The 26,667-nt window shown below is 34.5% G+C and overlaps 1 protein-coding gene across 2 annotated transcripts; it reads right to left on the minus strand.

Moving 5' to 3' along the window:
* Positions 1-653: 653 nt before the first annotated feature.
* On the minus strand, positions 654-26,288 carry Nmdar1 (glutamate ionotropic receptor NMDA type subunit 1). Of its 2 annotated transcripts, none has more exons than XM_089640437.1 (16): positions 26,132-26,288; positions 25,602-25,743; positions 25,386-25,508; positions 23,423-23,694; positions 23,011-23,163; positions 13,085-13,258; positions 12,216-12,477; positions 10,792-11,014; positions 9,803-9,967; positions 9,467-9,591; positions 7,825-8,059; positions 5,352-5,500; positions 4,657-4,814; positions 3,813-3,985; positions 3,337-3,590; positions 654-2,707 (listed from the first exon to the last, which is right to left on the minus strand). In XM_089640437.1, exons 1-16 carry the CDS (start codon positions 26,137-26,139, stop codon positions 2,525-2,527), a joined length of 2,799 nt encoding a protein of 932 aa, XP_089496563.1. In that variant the 5' UTR covers positions 26,140-26,288; the 3' UTR covers positions 654-2,524. The 2 variants fall into 2 exon arrangements, with proteins under 2 accessions (XP_089496563.1, XP_089496562.1); XM_089640436.1 differs by having other exon boundaries at positions 3,331-3,590.
* Positions 26,289-26,667: the final 379 nt, after the last annotated feature.

Consider the following 26,667-nt stretch of genomic DNA (forward strand, 5'->3'; position numbering starts at 1 on the left):
CTTTTAGGTATAAGTATAATTTTCTTTAAACATTGTAGTATTAATTACATTCAAAGCTCAACTATCAAGTATGTAATATATATTTTTTTAATATTGTTAGTAATAACTCTACATTTTTTTTAAATTCACGTTCACATGTAGGTAATAATAAATAAATAATAATAATATTTGGATAATTTGCTTAGCGCCATTTTTGTGCAAAATCACCTCAAGGGCGCTCATTCTTTATGGTGATAACAACAATATTCTAAGGTTAACTTTGGAGTGTTGAACAGTATTGCAATACCTCCTTGAGCCAAAATTTCAGACAGCCTTGCAGTGGGAGATGTGTAGAATTTAGAAAGTCATATGTTTATTAGGTCGGGTTGTTTCACAGAACTTGAACAAATCATCAAATTTCAAAGTTAATTTTCAAGTTCTGTAAAGGTTCTATTAAAGTTCTGTCATTATTTCAGTTGTGAGAAACAACTGACCAATAATGATATCAAAACAGAACTTGGATAGAACCTTTACAAAACTTGAAAATTGACTTTGAAATTTGATGATTTGTTCAAATTCTATGAACACGCATTCTAAGGAAGGGCTGTTTCACAGAATTTGAACAATTCATCAAATTTCATGTTTGTCCAACAGAGTACTCTGTATTCCAATAAGCATGTTTTTGCCTGTCACCTGTACCCTCTTAATATCCGCTCTGATAATGGACACTGCAGCAAGGCTGTCCAAAACAGCAGCTCAAGAAGGTCAAACTGACATGGCTTAATTCACCGAAAGTCAACCAACGTCATTCTATTGGCCGTGAGAACAATAAATACCTAATATATTATCTGGTCTAAGGGAATGTTTATTTTATAACACAAAATTCCTATAAACATCACATAAGAATAATGATTGACTAGAGTTTGATTATTTAAACATTTGACTCTTAATTAATTTGTCACAAAATAATGCAGTCCATTTAAAAAGTTGTAACACATTGTGACTTGACATTTTAAATAAATTAAACGAAAATACTTTAATTTAATTGAAAATTCTGTGTTAAATAATAATGCTAATTTAATAACTTTTTAACCGTTTGAGTGCCAATCGTCGATTTTCGTCGATTCGTGTTTTAACGAAGATTGCCGATCGTCGATTTCCGTCGATTGCGTCAGTCGTGTTCTGATTCGCGCGTACGTCGGTACGTAAAATTCTAATTTTTTCGAAACGCCTGGACTTCGGGATCCTCCTCCGCGTGATTCTAAACCAATATTCTTTAATAAAACACCGAAAAAATCATTGAAATCCTTGAAAATTCAAAGAATTTATGGGGTTTTAAAAAAATATATAGTTTCATAAAAAATAATGTTTTTTGGTGGCATTTTACAAGCAACTGTATGAATTTTTTTGGCACTCAAACGGTTAATAATACAGGGTGTTAAATTACCGTTCTTGACTTACTTTATCCAGTGATACCTGCCATTATTTGAAGTAAAAAAATAAATAAAATTTTGTAATCCAGTGACATTTTTGAAGTTTTTTTGTTGTTTTAAACTTAAAACATAAAAAATCAGTAGATGTTGGACAGTTAAGATCGGGTGAGTGGTTAGTCGGTTACTAGGCTAAGTAACCAGTGATGTCACATATAAGAATTTTTTGTTTGTTTTGAAAAAATTAACAAGAAAAAGGCACCGGATATCATATTTTCATTTCCATTTTTTACTCCAAATAATGTCAGGAATCACTGGTTAAAGTAAGTTAAGTACGTCCCTTAACACCCTGAATGTTACATTGTGTTTAAAAACAATAATTGGGGAGCTGGATGTAATAACAACTCATCACGATAATTTTAAATGCGTAATATTCACTATCAACTTGTAACTTTTACGTTTAGCTTCGTCTGTGTAAAACCTATAGAAGTAATAATTATACAGCAGATACATAAGGGATTGGAGATGCCAAAAAGGCGATGAGAGGAAAAACAGCCTGTGCGCGTTTAAGTTATTTCATCTAGCTTCTCAATTATTGTATAACTTTTAAGCCCCTCTCGCTATATCATTCAATAGACTTTTGATAAATTTGAGATCTGTTATATTAAGTTTGGTGGTTTCTCTGATCCCAATTTTATTAATAAACAACAACAAAGCAATAATAAAATCATCTATGAGGAAATATGTAGTTTTAGACATCAATATATTTTCCAGAATTTTTTTTTATTTTACATACTACAAGAAGAGGGCTAATCTTGTGAAATCTATTTTTTTTTTAATTACCTTTTGCAGGGTTTGTGTCATCTTTGGGAATGCTGTGTCACCCGCGCAGCATTAATGATGCTAGCTCGTCGAAGATCCTCCCATTAAAATACCGTTAGAATAAACACAGAATTCTTTTTCATTACTTTCCATCAACAACTCTTTCATTTGTTACTACCATTTCAACATGGTCTACAAAAAGTGCTGAATCTGTAATCAATTTTGTTTGCCCCCGAGTAGTAAAGATTTCGAAGTTGGATTAGTTTACATGAGACATCGATTTTCATGTTTGTTTAAACAATGAGATGTGACACATCAGGTGTATATGCCGGGGGCCTGTGGGGTAGGGCTGGTAGAGGCCCCCGACGTATCCTCGCAGCGCTCTCCAGGGCTCCACTGACCGTTCGGGGCTCCCCGACCCCATTGGCGGGTCGCCGTATTCCTCCAGCCAAGGATGCCCTCAGGGTTTTGCGTTTCTGTAAATCATTTGTATGAAGCATTACTTAATTAAGTCTTTGATCTTGCGACCTACTAGCACCTATTTTGTTGTATACCTTTACCCAATTTACTGAACTTGATTTCCACGAATAATAATCTCAATCGCTTACCCACTTGCATTGAATGAATGAAGTCATAATCTTGTTATTTTGTGTCTTATCTGCACACAAAATACATTATTAGTTGATTTAGTAAAGAAAATATCATTTTAAATTAATGTTATTGTGATTCATAAATTTTTAACCTTTTCACCGCACTCTTAAGTGTAAATATTTTTAAAAATAGACATTTGCTGAGAGTGCCTCTTTTTAACATTTGCAACATATTTTTTAAAATAATGTTAACAAAACTCAACATAACGTGTCGTTATTAGCGGCGAATAGGTTAAATGCGATCATAGAAATCTAAACAGAATCTAACGGACATGTATAGAGACTAGAAGAAAAACAAAATTCATAAATAAATATAAATAAAAAACATTTGATTTGTTGACACATAAATAAAGTAAACGGTGAAATCTATAAAAAGGAGTTGTGTACCTACACAAAACTCAAAATGAAGCCGTGCAGACACTTATAAGTATTGGAAAAATCGATAGTACCATTACCTCTACTTGCCCGCGCCACTTATCAGCGGCGTGGCGGGCCAATTCGAGTCTTTTCTGCTTTTTGATCTGGTGCTTCTTATAGGCCATCTCGATGACGATCAGCAGCACTCCGCCCGCTATACCGGCTGCCACCAAGATGAACACCCCTGCCATGTTCTTCAGTCCCAGCGTGTTGGGAGTCTTCTCAAACTGCTCGCACTGCTGCAAGTTGCCTTGCAGGATCCATTGGTTATCCAGGGACTCCATGAAACCACCTGTAAATGTGTTCCAAATGTTACAATAAAAAGACAAACATTATTTTATATTTGATTACCGCACAAAAGTCAATAGTAAAACACATCTGCCCTGATCTTTAGATACTTTGTGTGAAAGGACAAATGGAATGGAGTTCCAGTAAACCGTTGCTCATAAATTGTTATTATTTTTCAACGTTTTTATGAATTAGAACTATAAATAATATAAACTTATTTTCTTACTTTCATGGAAGTCCAGTATAGCCAAGGTAACAGCATCTGCCCAGGGCGACCCCCTTTGCAATCCAACCCCGTACCCTGACCTGCCAAACAGTTCCCCGGCCGTGACCAGCTCACAGTCCTGCGCCGCCTCGAACTCCAGGCGCGACGAGTCCCAGATGAAGGCCATCAATTTACTACAAAGAACAATGCATTGTTTTAACACCTGATGGTACATCTAATCACTATCACAGCACAACATCCAAATCTTCTTCCACACAGTCAGTTCACCTCTTCCACTGAGACACCTATATGCTCATGATTTTCAACGTCCTGCAATCTGACAATTTTTCCACTTGCCTATTAGGGTGATATTGAGAGTATCTTCCACTCTGGAAAGTGCTGCAAAAATATGCTATATATTATTTTAAATGAGTAAATTGTGAAATAACGCAAATTAATCAAATAAAATCTACATTCGCACGCTAGGATTTGAACCCGCGATCTTCGACTTGCTAGTCGAAAATCTAACCCCTCTACCATGGAGGCCATCTTTAGTCTCATCTTCAATTAATTTATCGAGTTCATGATTCATTATAATTCTGCACAGGTCTTTTTGGTTTTGTATGTGAACAGTCATTGCACTTACATCAGCCTTGCATTCTTTCCGGATTTCCACATTTTTAAAACAGTCATGTAAAGTTTTTTCTACAGCATTCACTCTACCTTCATCTTTCCTCTGCCAATTCCATGCCTCACTGCCGTACATTAGGGTTAGTATCAGCACTCCATTGTGTACTGCTAGCTTTGCTTCTTTGGATAATTTAATAACTTAATTATTATTAAAGGATTAAAAAAAGTGATCTACCCGATTTTGACATCCCGAATAGCGTCCTCGGCAGTGGCGTAGTTGTTGGCCTCCATAGTCCTGTACATGTTGGACAGTTCCACCTGGCGTCGGAAGTACATGTCCACCGCAGATCCTCGGACGGTAGCACATGTCAGGTTTTCCATTGTATTCCTCAACTGTAGTTAAAAGCATTATGTATTGACCTCAAACATTCACATGTCTCACAAACAAAAAATATTAGGCTACGGCCACACGGGTGCTTAGTTTATCGTTTCGTTTAGATTTATAATCATTATCTTCTTCAATGAAAACTTTTCATCCTAAATCCGAAATTCTTTGTAGGGAAGTTCAAACTCTCCAAGGATGAATAAACATTATACTGGGTGCATAATGTTAATTCATTCTTGGAGAGTTTGAACAAGTTGGGTGCAAGTTCGAATTTAAGACTTTTTAAACTTAAATTCTCTATGAGAAGTAGCTTTCTGGTTAATTTTAAGAGTGACATCGTTGTTGACTTGACCGGTCAAGTAGTAATGTCAACTGGTTTAATACCTAAGCATGTAGCGTACAATGTGGAAGTACATATGTGTTTCTAGAGGTAAGTGCAGCACCTAGCTTAGCACTAAGCGAAGCACTGTGGTTGACTCCAGCCTAAAGCAATAGGTAGTTCAGATAATTTTTGTAAAAGCAAAACTATTGAATGAATCAATTACCCTGGCATCATTAATTCCCGTTAGTTTAGTCTTGGGTCTCTCCAACACGAGGAAAGCAGCCAGGTTGGCAGTGTACGAGGCTACTATGATCATAGCGAATCCAGCCCACACCATTCCCAGTACTCGCGCAGAAAAACTTCTAGGAGTGCCTGCAATTTTGAACGTAATAGTAAATTATGAACAACAAATAAATTAATAATGCACATTATATTGTATCCTACCGGTTGTGCCAATATTATTTAGATGTTTTTAAAAGGTAGTTTATAGAAATAACACTTCTATTCTATTTAAACTTCTATTCTATTTAAATTCTATTTAAACTGCTTGGAAAACTTAATAATATGGGAATCAAAAATAATTGTCTGTCACTTTTAACAAATTATTTACTTGATCGCAGACAATCCACAAAAATTGGCGTAAATATTAGTAAACCAGCATCTATGAGACATGGGGTTCCACAAGGAACAGTTATAGGTCCGCTTTTGTTTCTAATTTATATTAATGACCTATGTAATATTAGTATTCCGGGAAAACTTTTCTCGTATGCTGATGATACTGCAATCACAGTTCATGGTAAATCCTGGGACGAGGTCTCTAAAAATGCAAATAAGTGCACAATTATTGTCAAAGAATGGCTCAATCAAAACCTTCTAACTCTGAACTGTGAAAAAACTATATATATTCCTTTTTATAATACCAAAAAAGCGGCACCCTTAACTCATCTAAGTATAAGGTTTCACAAAAATACTTGCAATCCTGTCTTATGCACTAACTGTACAGAAATGAAATCGGGGAATACAGTTAAATATTTAGGAATTATAATAGACAGCCAACTCAAATGGACAAATCATGTAGAAAAGCTTGTAAATAAACTTAGATATTTAACTTATATTTTTAAACGTTTAAATAACATAGTAGATATCAAAAGAATCAAATTGGTGTATCATGCATTGGTGCAATCATCAGTATCTTATGGAATAATTGCATGGGGGGGGATTTATAACACCCATATTAAGCCACTAGAAATAACACAAAAACTAATACTAAAAATAATGTTGCATAAAGATATGACCTACCCCTCCTTGCAATTATTCGAAGAGGCTAAATTGTTAGAGATAAGAAAAATTTACTGTACACAATGTTTAAAATATATATTTGCTCGAAATTTTCTTTTTATAAAAAATGAAAATCGGTCTAGTAATAGGGTAAATAATGTATTTAAAGTTCCACTGTGCAAAACAAGGCTTGCGCAAAGACATGCTTATTTTATTACACCAAAAATTTATAATGCACTCTATACCAATACAGAAATCAAATGTGAAAATATATCATCCTACAGGAAACATAAAAATGTAATAATGTCTTGGATAAATACCATAGATATTAATATTTACCTGCTGTAACATCTGATCTTAATCTCTATTAACTTTTAACAAATCCTTATTAACTTTTATTTTTCATATTTAATCCCGTAAATACAGTAAATAATGATTTTTACTATAAATATTTTCATTCTTTTCTTTTCAATTTTCTACAAAGATAAAATATGTATATTTAGAGTAATTTTAACTGAACTGCCTTAAAGAAACACAAGTATACCCACGAACTGGCGATGCCTATGTGGGATTTTTTTGCTATCATACATTTATGCATATTATTATTTTTATGTATATGCTGTTTATGAACTCGTGTGTGTGTACGTGTATTGTGTGTGTATGTTATGTATGGTGTGTAATACACTATATATGTATACATATGTGCATGTGTACATATACTTTTCTGTAATTCGCATTGTTTCTTTCTTTTTTTAATATGTATGTAAAAAACATAATTTGTATTTTAAAACCATGTATGTAACAAAAAAAAAAAAAAAAAAAAAAAAAAAATATTTACCTGTAGTTTAATGATGTTTAACACAATATGAGTTAACAATTATTAGTACAGCGAACTAACAAAAAATAAGCTTAGACAAGATCTGGGTATAGAAAGAGGGTGAGTGAGCACGCACTACTGTTTACGAACGCTCAACTATTGCCGTCTCGCTCTAATACTACATAAATATTTTAGCAACTTTAATGACGCCACACTGTACTATCTCAGCCCTCCATTACATTCCATTATTAAAGCGAGTATTGGGATTATGTACGAGTAATGCATTGTGGAAATGAAATTTAAGTGTGAAAGGTTTTATTATAATATCATGGGGAATACTACAATAGGTTGAGCCTACTCATATCACTAGAGCTTATTTTGATCAATTCCATTCTTCCTGTCAGGTACAGATTTGCATAAACAATCGGCAATATATTATGGTGAGGTAGTAAGTGAGTATATATAATTTTAAAATGTAAATATATTCCATAATGACAACTGAACATGTCAATTTGCTATAATTATTTGCTGAAATTTTCATTCTTAGTAAAGAAAATTATATTAAATTAATTCCACGAAGAGTTGATAGTTCAAGAGTTACCTTCTCCAATCCCACTGTTAAGCAGCACTCCCCAAGCAAACCAGATGGCACTGGATAGGTTCAAGGCATCCTCTTCCGTCCCATCGGTGTTAGCCACCTTAAACCTCCCGAAGGGGGAGAACCTGTCCAGCAGGTAGAGGACCAGCGCCACCACGTGCACCGACACCATCACCAGGATCCACAGCGTATTGGAGAAGGGTTGCAAGAAGGACACCAGGGTTGAAGAGCGAGATGGCTGCAACAACAACAAAAGGATTAGCAACAACGATAAGGCAAAGGGAATCTGTGAAGGGAATCAAAGTGGCATCATTCATGAGCTTCATAACCAAGTATAAGTTATGTTACATTCTCCCTTGTGGAGGATTTGTGCTACGATTTTTTCCATGTAGATAGTTGCTACATCGTGTCGTAGCGACTCGCCGCACAGTCACTCCATTTTCACAGTCGATTAATATACCATAGTTCAATTTCGCTTAAAAATTGCGGCAAGTGGTCGCCTGCGACTGACCATTTTCAAAATCAATTTTTGTCACCCGCCGCATGAAATTGCTCGCTAAAAGTCGAAAGCTAGTCTATTTTGGCGCTTGTGATTTCAGTCATCTGCAGCCTGTCGAAACAATGATGGTTAAGTTTTGCCACTCGCCTCGCCGCAGTATAAATACTATGCAGTGCGTAAGGTCAGAATAGTGAAAAACTTGACTTATAACCATGGCTTGATCTGACCTTATACCCGATTTAACTATACCTATCTGAAACGGTGCGTAAAAAACTAATAAGTAAGACGGATAGCGTATAACAAAAGTATCTTTTCCTTTTTCCAATAAAAATGATTATTTCATAATTTACTGTATCGTAGTGAATTGTGTAAGTGATGCAATATTTGTGGTATTTATTTAAAATCCATCTATACAGCATATACGAATGTATTTTATTACACAAGATATGATAAAAACCTCCTATTTCAATCGATTTGAAATGTATTTATTATTATGCATCCAGTTTTCATATTTCTTACGGTATGACCTATACACCCTTGAGGTGTTTTTGCACAAAAACGGCGCTATACAAGTCATCCAAGTATTATTATTATTATTATTTATGTATTTTACTACACAAGATATGATAAAAACCTCGTATTTAAATCGATTTGAAATGTATTTATGATTATGTCTCCAGTTTTCATATTTCTTACGGTATATATAAATCACTTGTAAATTGCTCTGTAAATTTTGTAAATTTTATAATGTTGTTATTTTTGTGAATATAATCTGACATTGTTCCGTTCCTTCCCATCTTTTTAAAATTCACGTCGTTGACTCCCCAGATTGTACATTCTGTGGTCTAGAAGTGGGAACTTTAGATCACATATTTTTTGGTTGTCCCTCTCTAAACAAATATCCTCTCTTCTATCAAGCCTTATCTAAAATTGTCTCCCCTCCATTCAACATCTCATCTCTTCTAAGTCTGAACTCGACTCCAATTTTCATTATAATTTTGAAATTTGCCTATTTAAATAAAATTAATATTTAAATTCACCTTTCATTTCTCAATAATTTTAAATGATGACCAAGAACACCCTTGAAGGGTGAAAGCCAGAAATAATAAGAAAAAAAAAAAAATAACATCAGTTTTGTAATTTTACCTTTTTCTCCAATATAGTGATGCCCTGATACTTGAAAGGCTTACTGAACTCTATAAACTCTGCCCTTTCCGGATTTATGGTCAACGGTGCTACAATCATATCGGCTCTTTCATTTACCAGCTCACCTAAAAGGAATTGAAACAACAGATAGTCATATTGTTAAAACAAAGGAAATCGTGTACATTTATTTTTTATATAATATATAATATTTTAGTAGATAATATTTGAACAGCGCCATTGAGATGAATTTCAAAAAAATGGTTCTATACAAATAATCCAATTATTATGAATAAGAATAAAAACTGATATTATTGGTGAAATTCATAAGTTCCTTACCAATAAGTCCAGTCCATTCCTTTTTAGCTCCAGCCAAAGAAGCATTTTTCATGATATAGTTTCCAAATTGACCATCAGGGGACAAAGCGACATGGTAAGTAAAATTAATAGTTCGGGACAGTTCTTTCAATAGATCCATGCAGTAGCCTTTGCAGCAATACATATCTGAAATCAATTTTATTCCATTTATTGTCTTATGCCCCTGTGGTAGCCATTAAGTTTTTTATTCCATTGTAAATAACTGCCTGAAGGCAGTGAGGCAACACCAATTTCAAGAAACATTTGTAAAAGTAGGAGGCTATACATGTATAGCAGATCAATCGTTAGATTATGGTTGGTCAAACAGATAATGCTAATTATGTTAACTATAAAGAATTTTTATGAAACGTTTTACCGTAATATATAATATAATAACTTTTTTATATGGGCCCTTATGAAAAATAATCATGTTCATTTTTTCCTTAGATTTTCACTCCCTAAAGTTTCGCGATAACACACTGAAACACGATGTTCAATCCGTGAGGACGCGCCCCTTAAAAAATTACATGGAAAAGCGCCTGTGAGCAAAAATTATTACCTAATTGCTAAATTTAAAAATAAAACATTCATTCAGCATGAAAAGTGACAACTGAGATCTTGACGAACGTGACTCTCATAACACATATTATACATGAATGACATATGCTCGTTGCAGAGTAATTGACGGCACAAACTACACGCTTTTCTAGAGCGTAGAGCGATAGAGGATGAATGCACGATGAGCAAATTCTTCCCCCGGTTGTGGTGGCAATGAGCGGGGCCCGATTTGTAACGGCAGAGAGAGGGAATAGTCAAGGAAGTACCTAGAACATTGAAAAATATCACAACCTAATTTTAGGTGAGCAAAATTCTCACAATGCGCCTTCTCATGGGTTAATATGTGAAATGTCTAACAAACTTCCATAAATTTATAACCGTCATTATTGACGGACTTTCCTATTATGTTGTACCTGTTTCATCGTTGCTGGTATTGAAATGCGGGCAAGGTATTTCGTTATGAGCGCAACGGTCTCCATCATCAGCATTTATTCTCCGGGCGTAGACAAAGGGCTTCTCTTCGATGGTGAGAACCTTAAGATGAGTGGGGATCATGAATCCCTCTGGCTTGGATTTACTTTTACCCATCCACAATATTTGGTTTTCATCTAGCTTGAGTCTCATCTTCTTTTGATCCTTTAAACAAAACAAAGGTTTTTTTTTAACTACAATACATTCATTTTAATTGAAGACGAAAACTATAAAATCTGAACAAGGAGCATTTGAAAAATTCAAACCCATTTAAAAACATCCTATGATAAAAATGTCTCGTTATATTGTTTTGACATTATTTATTTATAAATTACACTAATGGATTGTTAGATTAGTTAGAGAAACAAGTTAAAATCCAGATGCAACAAAAAAAAGAGGTCACAACGGATGTCAGCGACAGAACTATAAAATTGTTTCTTAAATTTATTAAATTTCTCTATGTGTTCTGAAAGAAAACTATATGCATAAGTAGTTCTTACTCTAAAAACAAAGTAAATTTATTTATACTGGGTTTTTACGGACGATCACACTTACGTGAGAACAATCCAGTTTAAAAAACTCTGTTAATACACAAATAGGTACAATAATTACAAAAATCTACTCAGGTAACTCCATTAATGGAGGACTGAACGCAGTTGGCGCTAACAAAAAATTGTCCAAAGAAGCGAAGCTAACTGTCCACAATGGAATGCTGGTAGCTACCCTGATGTATGGAAGTGAGGCATGGAACTGGCAAAGAAAGGATGAAAGTAGACTGAATGCTATAGAAATGAGATCCCTAAGGCGTATGTGTAGTAAAACCATGTATGATCGTGTGGGAAATGTGGAGATCCGCAAAGAGCGCAAGCTGTTAGCCTAATGAGTAAGATCAAGAAAGGGAAGCTTAGATAGTTTGGGCATGTAGAGTGAATGAGTGAATAAAGGAGTGTAAGGAGAATATTTGATGCAAAGAATGAATGGTAGCAGATGTCGGGGTCGCCCGAGGAAGACATGGCATGACCAAGTGAATCAGATACTTGAGTCGGGCCATGTTAAGAGTGAGAATAATAGAAGAGTATGTATGAGGCAAGGAGTGTGTGCCAAGACCGAAACAGAGTTATGGTTTTTTTTTTTTTTTTTTAAAAGAAAGACAAACATTCCCAGGTTACGAATAACCCAACAATCTTTGAAAATCTCCTACTACCACCACAGAAAGCCGAAAATGTTGCCTGTGTTGTGATGGAGGACTTAGCCAGCCGAGGAATCGAACACGCGACGCTCGGGTGAGACCCAAGCGCTATGCCCACTCAACCACTGACCGGTCATAGTTTACTAGTTACTCAGACATATATAATAATAACCTTACTGTTGAGAAGAAGTATTTTCCAACAGCAGGCTGGTCCCCCGGTGAGCGAACATTAACCACTTCATACTCTGCAAAGATTCTGTCGCCGTTGTCGTCGAAAGCGACTTTTCCTGTTGCGCCATTGAGTATCTCCTGCTTCTTGATGTACTCAAACAGGGTTTTGCCCGTCTCCCAGATGGAACCTGAATTGTCGCAGTCTTTGGGAGCTTCGAGGATTTCTTCAGTCTGATTCATCTCTCGGATTGCTGATGCCAGGACATAGCTGAAAACATTAGTTAAATATTTATCATTATTTGGATAAAAAAATTGCTTCTTTCATAATCAACAAAATTGAAAAAAAAACCAGACTTGATGTAATTTTTTTTTTTTTTAACATATTAAACATTTGTCCAATCTCTCCTGGAATATGCTTTCCAAATATGAAATCCATATTTTGCCAAAAATATAGATCTAATAGGAGTACAGAGACGATTTACAAAAACACCAAGAGAAAGAAAAGATTATTTATTTTAAATTTAAAACAACTCAATTAGAGTTGAACTTATTATGACATCATATATATAAGCGCATCTGCAAAATGCTCCCAGCTCATCAAATAAAAATAATAATAAAAAACCAAGCATCCAAAATAGGTGACCATCTCTTACTCGAGTTCTTGTGTCGTGAAACTGGCAGTTTTTTTCAATCTAAGCCAACATGATCATTTTTAGTTCACAATATCTTTTCCATGAGCATGAGCGACGGAACTTAGATTTAACTTTGAAAAATATGTCAAAATATCTACCAAATATATAATTATTATAGAAAAACTGTTGTGGTTTTAGTAACGAAATCAAGATTTAGTAATATTTAATTCCTAATTATCTTACATGCTGTCCTGAATATGTGCCTGTTCGCTGGTGGCATTGACAAGACGTAGTCCCAACAACCCTGCAGGAGCGTTTTTCGCAGCTAGCGCCTGTTCAGTAACCAGCCATACAAACCCTGTCTCCGTCATGTTCAACACCGCCGCATCTCGAAATATCACTTCCGCATCAATTTTACTGAAATCATCAAATTATGAAAATTTATATAGATTTCTCACATATTACAATAATTACAGTACATATACATATCGTCGCATTAATTCGTAGACTGCGTAACTCCAAATTTTTCGAAAATACGTTTTTAATGCCATCTGGTGTTAAAATTAGACCCGCATCGACTAGTAAAACTCAAAAATTTAAAAAAAAATTAACCTTTTAGATAAACACAAATTAGGAAACTGCGTAAAATTATGGTGCCATTTTTACTCGCGAATACTTCGTAACTCCTTAATTCAGTATTGGCCGGTGAGCCGTGCACGCTTGTTGTGTTTTTGACTGAGGAAATTTATTTACGGTGTAATAGTTTTACCGTGAAATTAACTGAGATAAGTTGATTAATCAATTTTGAACATTTTATAACCTTAATTTTAATTGTGAAGTCACGAATAGTGTTTTGTATCTGTAGTCTAAACTGACGTCTTCTGCACCGTGTGACGCTCTGCCGTAGCTCTCTTGTTTTATGTGCCTCTGCGGTTTCGTAAATACCTAATAGGTCTTTGTTCTGTGATTATCTCTTCTTCAAGGTCACCATCTCTTTGCAAGTGGATCTCCTCCTGATGCATATCCGGATCCGGTTCTTCACTGTCCTCTTCAAACAAACCCAAAATATTTACGGTGGAACGTGCGGCAATTCCATCTCGTCTCTCCTCAGACACAGTCCGTTCTCTGTCAGGCATCTTCCGCGGGTCAAGCACATGTCTTGGTATGCCATCTACTTCGATGTTGTTGACTGAAGTAAGTCCTGTCACCCTTCCATGCACGATGTGCATCTCCCATCTACTGGTTTAACCGCAAGAAGATCGCCCACTTAGAGCTCAGTCAATACTTCCTCTTCTATATTCACTTGCGCAGAAGGGTGTCTCCACGAGTGTGAAGTGAGAACTATACTAGACAGCGCAATACCTCGATCATCCTGACTTTTTGCAGCCAAAGATTGTACCGAAACACTGCCTGCAGGGGATCGCTTTCACTTTTGGCTGCAGTTCTCTTTATTGTTTGATGATGTCGTTCAACTATACCGTTTCCAGCTGGTCGGTATGCCGCGCAAAATCTTTGACGAACCTTCCATCTCTTACACTTATCTGTAACACTGTAGGAACAAAATGCAGTACCATTGTCCATGAGAACTACTTTGGGCGGGCCTCTTTCCCGAAACACTTCTTCCAAATGTCTGATAATCGAAGCTGCATTATCTGACTCGATTTCCCGCCACACGGCAAATCTACTTGGACCGCAATCGATAAATGTGAGTAAAAATTTCCTACCGAAATGAGTAACATCAACTGCCAAGCGACTCCAGGTTGTCACAACATTAAGATTGTAGCCAATATTACCACGTAGGGCGTTATTATAGCCAGATCATGAGGTGATGTGGTCACATGGTGTAGAATATAAAAGAAAGGAGGAAATGATTCCAAAATACAACATTTATTTCTACATCTTTTAAATAACATAAGAACTCTTTAATCAATAGCAAATATCTCGGGCGTGTGCATCAACCGAAGGTTGAATGCACGATTGGAAATTTAAAGTTACATTGAGAGTGACAAAAAGATGGTGACATTTAAAAACTTAACTAACCTGATAAATGGTAAAAAGGGCGCCAAGCAGTGCCATCGGCAAAGCTAATATTTTATGTGAAGAACGACGGATGACCAAGGCAAAATAGCTAATCTGCGTCGTCATCATAACTCGTATTATGTCGTGTCGGCTCATGAGTTGGTTCGTGTCTCCTCTGCTCCACAACGTTCTGGAATCGCTGCCTGTTGAATACTGACGCGTGGAAGTCGCTATGCTGACCGCCAACCCCGTCTCCCGTTGTGGCGAAGTTGCCCTCCTTTAAAACAGCCGTAAATCAGAGATGGGCACTGATTGTTGCTATGACTCTGTAGCGGGCCAGAAATAACTGCTACAAGATTACCCACTTCATGGGATGATGGTGGAGGGTCAATTGTCCTGCATTGTACGCAGGAACGCACGCATCTATCGACGTCCTTTCTTCTCGCCTCGGGATCGACCAGCCGGGCAAGATGAAGCGTTCACTTTACTACAAAGTGATGCTGAGCATGAAGAGTTTCTACGCTTAAAGCACATGTTTGCTCACCAGTTCCACTTTCAAGTCTCTCCCACCTATCTTCACACTCTGAGGAGTCTCTTTCACAACGTTTCCTGTCATGGCTACTCTTTGCCCGGGTCTTGCAAACCCTAGTAAGTACATCAGTTTTATTTCTACAGGACAACAAGGGTGATCGACAATGTCAGATCAAATTCTTCTACAATCTCCTTCATCAACTCCAAGCGTCACTTAACGATAATCTCTGACACGACTACTCCCGGTCAGTGTAGATCTCACCCAGCACAAAACCGTCGCCGAATCTGTAATGATCTCCAGAGTTTGAAGATTTCACTTGAGAGTCAGATTTAATCCCTTAAGGAAGGAAAAGTACCAGCATTTACAAGACTTAAAACAGACATTAGAAAAGGATTACCACTCCTTTAACGATAACCTTCCGCATCATTAAAATCATTAAAATGCATCTAAATAGACTGCCTCGACATACACATACATTGTTGTGTTTTATTTTGTAAATGTAAAATTCCTATCTCCCAAATTTTCCGCTAGGTTGTTCATAAAACTGTTCGCAGAAAAGTATGTATCTTTTGTAAAATGCATATCTCCATTCTCGGTTTTTGCGTAAACTTCCTAACTCCGATTTGAAATAGAAAGCCTTAACTTACAAAAGTTTAATGATTGAAAATAAATTTCCAAATATATTATATGTTCGAAACATAAATAAAAAGAATAAGCCGTCTTTCATTTTTTTTCACTACGAGGTTTTTTGTGCCTCCTGTAAAATTTTACATTTGGGAGTTACGCATTCTACGAATTAATGCGACGATATACTAAAAACCTTCGGACTACCCAACAGACCGCTTATTCGAAGAATTTTAAGTACCTCCTTTTAAAGATCTGTACATTAAAAATTCATTAATTCAAATCATAAAAGAAAAAGAAAAGTACCAATTTCTAACTGAAAACCGCACTCGACTTAAATAAATTTTTCCGTGTCCAAAATTAAACACTTCCTTTGCACAAAATTACTATGCATACCAAGGACGAACCTTTTTCAATCAACTCCCTGAGAAAATCAGAATCATAAACGACAAAAACCAAGCTTTGAGCATTTTGAAAGAATATTTTAAAGATAAATTATCAAAAAAATGAATAGTAAATATTTTACTTAAGAAGCAACTTCTTCTCCAAATATAGTATACGTATTAATAAAAAAATGATAATAATAATGGTCTTTATCCCAGAAACTAATAACATCATGTTTTTATTTATATATTATAGCTACTAGTAGTACATTTTACTTACAATATTTTTTTCCTACTTCTCTTGATTCTATATGTATATCTACAATAATATAATGTACACTCCTCTTTCAACCACAAGCTAATGCTTCTCTGGAAGAGTAGTATTAAACATTGTCATTGTAAATTGTAAACCTTATTACTTATATGTACTTTTTCCTTTAATAAAAAAATTAAAAAAATAATAATATGCTTGTTACTCATTCCAGATACATTTCAGAGTAGACACCACGGTTCAGAATCAAAATATTGTTTGAAATGCTTTTATTTGTGTTTTTATGGTAGATCTAAATACCCAATTAGCTCCAAACTTTTGTTTACCTATTCTCTCTACCTTACCCCACATTTTTCAGTCCCAGAACATTTCTCAGATGCCATTGTCTCAAGGCAAATCTTGTGGTTTTTACTCTAGAAATATTGTTAACCCTTTGCATTCCAAGAATTCAGTGGCGCCAAAGGTCAGGTGCCACTGTAATATTTATTTATTTATTTATTTACGCCCTAATGGGCTTTTACAAAAGTAGTTAACAAGTAATACAGTTGTGTTACATAGTTTACAATAAATTATGATTTTTAATTAAATGAAGGTAAATTCAAATTAATAGTGTGGATTACGGAAAGCTAAATATCGTCGTTGCGCCTGCAAAATCCGACAAACGTTTTTTTTGCGAATATCGGTTTTTTACGCTTTGTGATAGAGCGAGACGTGGCGGATAGGCCTATGAAACACGTTTTCTAATATTAAAGCTAGTTTAGAAAAATGCAAAATCAGCTATGTATTTTCGCTTAAAAAATGGCTTTCAAAATACTCTATGAAGATTCCTTCACATATCGCATTTTGGACTAAAGTAAAACACTTAATATTGCGCCAGTTAAGACACATGGCGGATTTTGCACTGAATCTTGGTTCAGAACGCGCATGTTACAAGTCACGTGACTGGACAGTGGACACTTGGACAGTCTTGTTATGATAGTCAGTCTTGGTGCACGTGCCTGCGGATTATTTACGTTCGTCAAAAAATAATATTTCAGCTTTAAAATAGTGTGAAATTACATTACAGTGCACAATAATTTACGTTTACGTAGAAGAGTGTTAATTTTTCAAAGCCGGTAAGTAATACAACTGTTATAATCTAATAAAAAATTTTAAATGTTTTTTTAGCAAACTTACTTACAACTAGGTACCTACTTAAATGCAGAATATATCTGTTTATCATATTTATAAATAATTAATACATAAGTTTCGCTGACATATTATTATAGGGTAATTATTTCTTAAACATTTGCCTTAAATCGGATATTGAATGAACACACTTCTTTTATTAACATTAATTACAAAATAACAATAGCCTGCTTAATACAATCTAGCATAATACATAATTTAAATATTTATGTAAGTTTTAAAAATGTTTTAATATTTCTCACCTATATTTGCGATTGAGGAAGGCAAGCTTAATGTGAAATCAGTATTTTCTTTATTAATCTTATTAATCTTTACTGCAAATGGTTTTACATAATGAAAACTACAGAATATGTTTTGGATATGTTGAAGATTTGCCTATCGTTAGGCTTGAGTAGAATTCAAATAATTACTTTATTAAAAATATAATTAAATAATACTGCACGAAAATCGGTATACTTTAAGACTCCGTTTGCCAAGTAAATGTTTGCCTATTAGCTCTAATCATGGTGATATAAGTCGCACCAAAAATGTACACATTTTTGACTTGTGTATAATACCTAATTAACTAATTTATTTTCATTATAACAGGTAATACCCGCCCACACCGAAGATGAGATCCTCTAGAGCTCGACGATTGGTTAACATGGTTCTGAACAATCATCGTCCAGCTGAAGTCAAAGACAATCAAGGAAGTATTAGTAACTCTAGAGCTCAACGATTGGTGAATATGGTTCTAAACAATCATCACCATGTTGAACTCAAAGAAAACCAAGCAAGTATTAGTAACATCCAACCTGTTGAAAGCAAAAACCAATAATAATTGATATGGACGTCACAAATGATAGCATAATTAGTAACACCCAACCTGTTGAAACACAACAACAAATAATTGATATGGACTTCATAAATGATATACCAATTCCACTAGCCATAAATAGTTCTGATTTTACTGATTTCTACGATAAAGAAAATATGGACCCGAACTTCTCACATAATTTGGACATTTCTGAAACAGTTTTGGAGAAAGACGTGGGGAATGTATCCCCAGTTGAAATCTTGACCATGAGTAATGATGCTGAGAGCACACTCAACCCTGAAACGGGTCTGTTTGAACGAGTTACACTTTCAAATTCTAACGAGAAATATGATGAGGATCAACTGGGCACAAATAATCATAGGTTTATTTTGAATCACGAAACGGGACAATTCGAATGCTTTGATGCTAACTCTAATTCTGAAGACGATCTGTTAACTAATGTACCGGACATAAATGATAAACGAAAGTTGAATAAAAATTGACGAGTCCTGGGGAAAAAATACAGCGGTATTAAAAGTGTAAGTGGACGTACAGTTTACGTTAAAAGGGCTCAAAGAAAAATAAAAGAAACACCATGCAATCATCATGGCTTGAATTTATCCAATAGATCTTTTTTATGCGGATTGGTTAATGAACAAGCTCGCCTAGACGTGTTTAACTATTTCTGGAGCTTGTCAACATGGGAAGCTAAGAAAGCCTATATTTTCGGACTTGTAAATATCCGAAAAGTACTCAAGAGGCGACAACGGCGACAGCAATTAGAAGGTAGAAGTGCTTGGAAGCGCAACATTGGGGTCGACTGCTCCTTACCCAAGCTTAATGGTGAAAAAGTTAGAGTTTGCAGAGAGTTTTTTAACGCCACATTATGTATTACAAAAGATACTTTTGCTCAATGGATATCATCAACACAGATTGATAACGATGATGAGAATCAAGCAACTACGAAACGAAAGACCAGAGTTCCTCAGTCTTTGAAGTCAGATTCCGTTAAAAAATGGTTGGACCTATTGCCTAAAGTTTTGAGTCATTATTGCCGCTCGACTAGTTCGAGAACATACGTGGAGGATGGTTTTAAATCCAAATCCGAAATGCATAAAATTTACATGTCGTGGTGTTCAGAAAACGGCATAACTAGCGTCCAAAGAAAGAAATTCTGTGAAATTTTAGAAAGTAATAAAATATCTATATTTAAACCACGCAAGGATCAATGCGACACATGCGTATCCTACAATCAAGGAAATCTAAATGAAGAAGAATATCAAATTCACATTAAAAAGAAAAATGAAGCAAGAGATGCAAAGAAGTTGGCTATTGCATCCTGCTCTGATCAACATTTAGTAGTAACAATGGACCTTCAAAGCACACAGCTTTGTCCGAAACTTTTAGTTTCCTCTCAATATTATAAGCAAAAACTTCAGTTACACGACTTAACCATTTATAAAAACAATACGAAAGATGTTTTTTTGTACGTTTGGCATGAAGGCGATGGAGGTGTTTCAGCAAATGAGTTTGTTTCTTGTATTATAGATTTTATAGAGGGAGAAATGAGAAAGGGATTCAAAAAAATTACTTTGATATCGGACGGCTGTGCTCACCAAAATAAAAATAAATTCCTCAGCAGTGCTCTGGCAGATATATCGAAACATATGAATGTAGAAATAGAGCAACTCATATTAGAAAAAGGACACACAATGATGGAGGTGGATAGCGTCCACTCAACATTGGAAAAGCTTTGTACTCCTCCATTATACTCCCCAATGGATTATGTGGACCGAATGAGGAAAGCTAGACCATCCAAACCTTACTTTATTAAGTATCTCGATTACAATTTTTTTAAGGCTTACGATACACTCTCCAGTAATTACTGCACTATTCGTCCAGGCAAAAAGGTTGGAGATCCTACAGTTACCCAGATCAGAGGGCTGCTCTACAAGCACGGTGAGGTTATGTACAAACTCCGACACATTGATAACTGGACACTTCTGCCTCAAAGGAGAAGGCAAGATTTATACACAACACCACAACCATTGTACACAGAACAAAAAAAAATTGATAAGTCTAAGTTTGAGCAATTACAATCCTTAAAGTTATATATGCATCGAGATTATCATTCATTTTATGATAATCTTAAATATTGATTTTGTTGATTACTATCGTACCTTCTATTTTTATAACATTTTAAAGATCTCAATAGTTATTAGATGAATGTTTAGTTTACTAGCAGGCGTTCTCATTGTTTATTTACATAACTGAGAAGTTATTTATTTTGTTTAAAAGTTTTAATTATTATGATTGTATTATTGTTCAATAATGTTTGATTTGTAATAGGTATAATAACTATCTACTTGATTTTATTCTTTTAATAAATAAATTGTAATAATCTCGAATAGTGGTTTGGTAGATTACATTATGTGCCTTCTATTTTTTATAAAAAAATTTAAGATCTCAATAGTTATAAGACCAGCAGGAGTTATCATTGTTTATTTACATAACTCATATGTTATTTGTTTTGTTAAAATGTTGTAATTATTATGATTGTTTTAATGTTGAATAATACGTAATAGATATAATACTAGTTACTACTCAGCTGTTCAGCGCCCTTGAGGTGATTTCTCACGAAAACGGCGCTATATAAATTAGCCAAATATTACAATCTACTTGATTTTATTCTTTCAATAAATAAAATGTAATAATCTCGAATAGTGATTTGGTAGATTACTTACGTACCTTCTGTTTTTTTTATAAAATTTTAAAGATCTCAATAGTTATTAGACCAGCAGTTTGTTTATTTACATAACTGAGAAGTTATTTGTTTTGTTGAAAGTTGTATTTATCATGATTGCATTATTGCTGAATATTGTTTGGTTTGTAATAGGTGTAATACTAATGATTATCTTCTTGTTTTTCTTCTTTTGATAAATAAAATGTAATAATCTCAAATACTGATTTTGTTGATAACTTAGGTACTTGTTTTTTTTTTTCAATAAATAAAATTTAATGTGTAATAAACTTGTTTTTCTATCTTACTCAAAATATTTTTAGTTCACCTTCACTCGATAATTACTTATTTAAAAGTAAACTTTCAGCTGGGAAAGATAAAGATTCGTTAGAAATAGGTTATTGGTTTGTTATAAATGCTTTGCGCATACGTTAATACATTTAAATTATACGCAATTTAAGAATCACTATCATTTCTAACTGAATTCAAAATCCGTCATGTCTGAAATGTACGTACATCAAAATCCGCTATATGCTACCTCTAACACAAAGCGGATTTAAAGACCCATATAAAATCAGCTATGTGTCATTTATTCACAAAATTAAATATAACCGCCAAAGAACTAAATATTTAATTGTAAATTATCATTTATACAAAATCCGGCGTAAATATCTAATTTTCTGTATATTTTGATGTTAAAAAATGCGATCCATTGTTGAATTAATCAGTTTTTTCCTTCTCCTGAAAAATAACATTTTTTTACATAGCGGATTTTGCAAGCGCAGCGACGATATGTATTAAGGAACATATAAATACAAAAACAAAGGTGTATTCACTACGGAGTTGTGAATTCATACATCTCAGTAAAATGATTAAAAAGATTTCGTTTTATAACTAATACGGAATCTTTAAACATGTTTACAATATTCCCAAATTTATTACCAAAATGATGTAGTCTATTTATAGGTGTATGAGCTTCATAGTTGGTTTTAAAATTGTCACAGAAAAATGTAGCACTTTGCCTCGTATTTCTAGTTGGTACGTAAAATTTTATTTTGGCGAGTATTTCAGATTTGTCAATGGAATTATTAATAATTTTATTTAAATGTAATATACTCGATGTGTGAGAAACACAAATACGTATTACAAAAAGGAAAATGTTCAGCAGAGCAGAAAGCAACTATTCTGGTGTTCGATTTAACTTATTCGCAAATGTAGATAAATAAATATTGAGTTGTAAACATTTGTTTGAATATGACATGCTCTATTTAAAAAAAATAATGATTTTTTTGTTAAGTTTGATAGCAGGGCCCTGCGAAAAATAATTCTCCTCAGGGCCAATGTCATCTTTGAGGCTGCTGTGAGGAGAGTCTCTTTAAGGAAAGGAAGGGTAGGAAGTTCTGGGAAAGAAAAAGGTATGAGGGTTGGATAGGAATCTGGGGGTCAGTGTGTCCAGGAGTGACAGACGTATGAATCCATCCGCCCCACTGTGGCGTAGTGATGTTGCGCATCGCTTGGGGCGACCTGAGGCAGAGGTTTTCGTTATCCAATAAATGATTACCGGGGCGGCGGTATCCATACCCGCCTTCCAAATGCATAAGTAAACAGTAACAAACCTCGCATACATCAGGTAGACCCTTGCCTGAGCACCTTTGAGATCTTGAAGCTGATCGGTGAAGGCCTCCAGGCCAGGTTCAAACTCTATGACCGATTCCACTATCACTTTTATCTCCACATCGTCTTCTAGACTCTGTGAAGTTGTCTGAAATCTAAAAAGAAACATGGATTAATAGATAATACATAAAATATATTTATAATGTTGAAGAAGAAGATAATACCAACAAATCTAAAGGAAACATAAAACAGAAAATAAATAAATAACAATAAAAACTAAGAATCGAACCCAGAATCTCTTGTCTTACCAGGACAGCGTTTTAACCACTCCACCAAAAACGGTAATTTTTATTATTCACGCAACGTGCGAACTCGTAATTATTAGTTATAATATTCTGTAAGTTAATTGCTTACCTTCCAAGCAATGCCCGACCATCCGTATCCGAGCTGTGTATAAATATGACCTTCATATAGTTTAAATGTCGAAGCAAGTCGACCCACACATCGGCCTGATGTGAGTAGGGGGGCACCGTGCGCAGGAACGACACGTGGATGTTTTTGTCGGAGAATGCAGAGTCTCTCGAAGAGATGCCTATGACGGGGATGTGATAGAAGCCACTGGTGTAGGAGACGGCAGCTGGGGACAGTTCACCAGTCAGCGGGTGGGACACAACCACTGCATAGACCTGAAAAATAATCATATTAAAGGATGATGCGTATTGTAAGAAACTATGGTAGGTACTTTCTTAGTAGAATTTACTCAACTTCAAAATATATATCTCTAAAATTAATATGTTCCTTTTTTAAAAACAAAGAAGTTGCTTTTAATGCTTTCTGCTTTGACATAATAATATTATTATGGTGTAATATGGAAGGGAAAAGGCATTGTGAAAGAAAAATGAGGTTAGTGCCATTGAGTTATATAAATAGAGTCTACAATCCTTGTAAAATCAGTGGAAAATATTGTTCCCATGCGGAAAGTAGGAAAAGGGGTGTGGCGGCTATCTATGTCACCCGAATCCTCCCGACCGTAAACAAACTCAAAAAACAGAGTCACCGATGACCGCCAATAAGCAATGATTGTTGGAGACCCGTACCTGGCGAGCGCTTGTAACTGACTGAAGCTAAGACTATCTCTGTGATGCCAATTGGCTCAATGTTGTTGCCCATATTTCAAACGCTGATGTTTACTCCAGATATCATAAGACCTCAACGGGTTAGTGCAAGGCTTATTATTGTTTTTTAAAATCATTTCACAAATTTTTGTGAATTTGAAATGCCGTGTTGCGCTACCTCCTTCTTTAGAAATGTTGGCTAAAGAAAGAAAAATGTTATGATATTGTGTAGTACATAATATAATATTAGGAATAAATTCGGTTTAGGGGAGTCACTCGAATAACCGAAATTGAACTCGATTTAAACTAATTTAGGGCTGGGGAATCCGAATCTGCAAGAATTAGGTGGGGGTCGGCACTATTAACTGAGTTATAGGGTCTTGAAATTTCCTACACGATACATAGAAACCATGTTTTATTTATCAACTATGACTCAAGAAAATCAAATTAATAACTATTTAATACTTTGACATTTCAGAAGTGCCAACCAAAAAATAAAAAGTGTTGCCATATAATAATATTAGATTCGGATTCCCCAGCCCTAAATTAGTCCAAATCAAGTTCAATTTAGGTTATTCGAGTGACTCCCCTAAACCGAATTTTACCCTAATATTATTCTATTCTGTTTCATGAACTCGGTGCGCTATAAATAATGTCTAATTTAGTCTAGGAAATAAGACATGATTTGAGATTTTCATCGCCAAAAGTATTATCGTGCTATATTTTTGAGGTATTATGCTGCACTACCTCCTTCTTTAGATACGTTAAGTATTAGCACAATAATACTTTTGGCGGTGAAAATCTCAAATCACGTCTCATTTCACAAATTATTTATAGCGCACCGAGTTTATGAAACAGAGTAAAATAGTATTATATTATGGACTTCACAATAACATACCAATAACAACTGCAATGGTGTACAATAGTTTCAATATTTTTCACATATCGTTGTAGCACTTAGATTTCAACAAAAGTTTTTTTGCACCAAAAATTTCAAAATAAATCGGGCCCAATCTCGACTATGTTCATAAGTTTAACCGTTATCGCACAAAACTCATTCAAACATTATTTGTTGACACATCTGAATACAAAACTGGTTTCCCCTGTAAAATTTGATAAAACTCACACGACTGTTGTAGAAATTGCAACGATGATATTATACCTAGATTGGCAACTCTTCAAACATTGAATATTTTATCATTTCAAAAGGGATGGGTAAAGTAACTATTGCTTGCTTTAATTTTAAATTATTTCAGACTTACCCGCTTCGCAATGAGATCCTTACAGACATTCAAAGCCGTTCTTATTGGATTTGGGTCCATAAGTATCGCAAAGTCATAATAGGTCACTCCTCGATGAACATAGGCCTGCTCAAAATTTAGGCGCTAAAAAATAAAAAGCATAATTTATTATGGATAAAATAATATTTCATAATGTGGTAGTTTACGATTATATTATTTTCAATGTTTTCAACTTACAGCAATAGTCTCTCTGAAGAAAAATTGCGACTCATTACTGGACAGAACTCCTCCAATATTGTAATAGTTTGGATTTATAGCTCCATTTGTCAGGCTCAGGAATATGACAAATATAAATTGTACAGCCTTCCTTAGTTTCAATCTGTAGAGGAAAACATACCTATTATATGAATAGTTATTTCTAGATTCATAGATAAATATTTAGGTATGTGATAAAAAAATAATTTGTTCATGTTTACTTATGCACATTGTTTTTTTTTTTTTTAAATATCGGCCTCAAAAAAAATATTATATTGCAAGCAATAAGATTAAAAAATATATATATTTTGATGTAAACATTCTAACTTATTCTAATTTCCAGTCTAAACTCTAATAATTAATATGTGTAAATATTTGACGTCCAATGTGGCTGTACAATTTTCAATAATATTTATGTATTCTGAAATAATAATGGTTGGCACAGGTTTACATAAATAATAAATTTAATTGATGTAATTAAATTGCGAAAGGAGAAAACACGCAATACTTACTTATTCATTTTGATTTCGTGATATACACTTTACACCTCCATTTCGGATAATCCCTAATCACTGTTATCTTACAAGATACGTTAATATTCGGAGAAAATCTAAATGAATGCAATTATTTCGATTTGCGCTTTCACTAATGTGATTTTCGCGCAGCTGAAAAAGGGCGGGCCGCACATATGATATGTAGCAATACTTGTGTTGCCATGACAACATCCTCCAGCATCCTATCGATCTTGTATGTATGTATAGTATAGCCAGAAAATATACTAACAAATATTTTTTTATGTATTTTAATTTACGTAATTTTTACTACTTATAGCTTATTTTTGCAAAGATATTTCAAGAAAAATACCTCGTATCCTACCTACATATTTATTTCGTTTTATAGACAAGTACTTTTACATAATTATGGCAATATTCAAATTTCTTCTACGTTTCGGTATAAGCTTTAAATGTGCGCGTATCTTATTTTTCTTTATACGTCATAGGTTAGAAAGAGAAGAAAAGAACTATTCAAAGCTTATGTTGTTTTATGA

Source organism: Hesperophylax consimilis, chromosome 15 (assembly GCF_061612785.1).
Source record: "Hesperophylax consimilis isolate HC1 chromosome 15, BYU_Hcon_1.0, whole genome shotgun sequence".
Taxonomy (NCBI): domain Eukaryota; kingdom Metazoa; phylum Arthropoda; class Insecta; order Trichoptera; family Limnephilidae; genus Hesperophylax; species Hesperophylax consimilis.

Excerpts from the sequence above, each read along its gene's own strand:
- Nmdar1 (XM_089640436.1), bottom strand. Across the intron at positions 23,164-23,422 it reads GGTCGGGCATTGCTTGGAAG|ATTTCAGACAACTTCACAGA; the intron begins GTAAGCAATTAA and ends GTTTCTTTTTAG. Across the intron at positions 3,591-3,812 it reads TATACTGGACTTCCATGAAA|GTGGTTTCATGGAGTCCCTG; the intron begins GTAAGAAAATAA and ends ACACATTTACAG.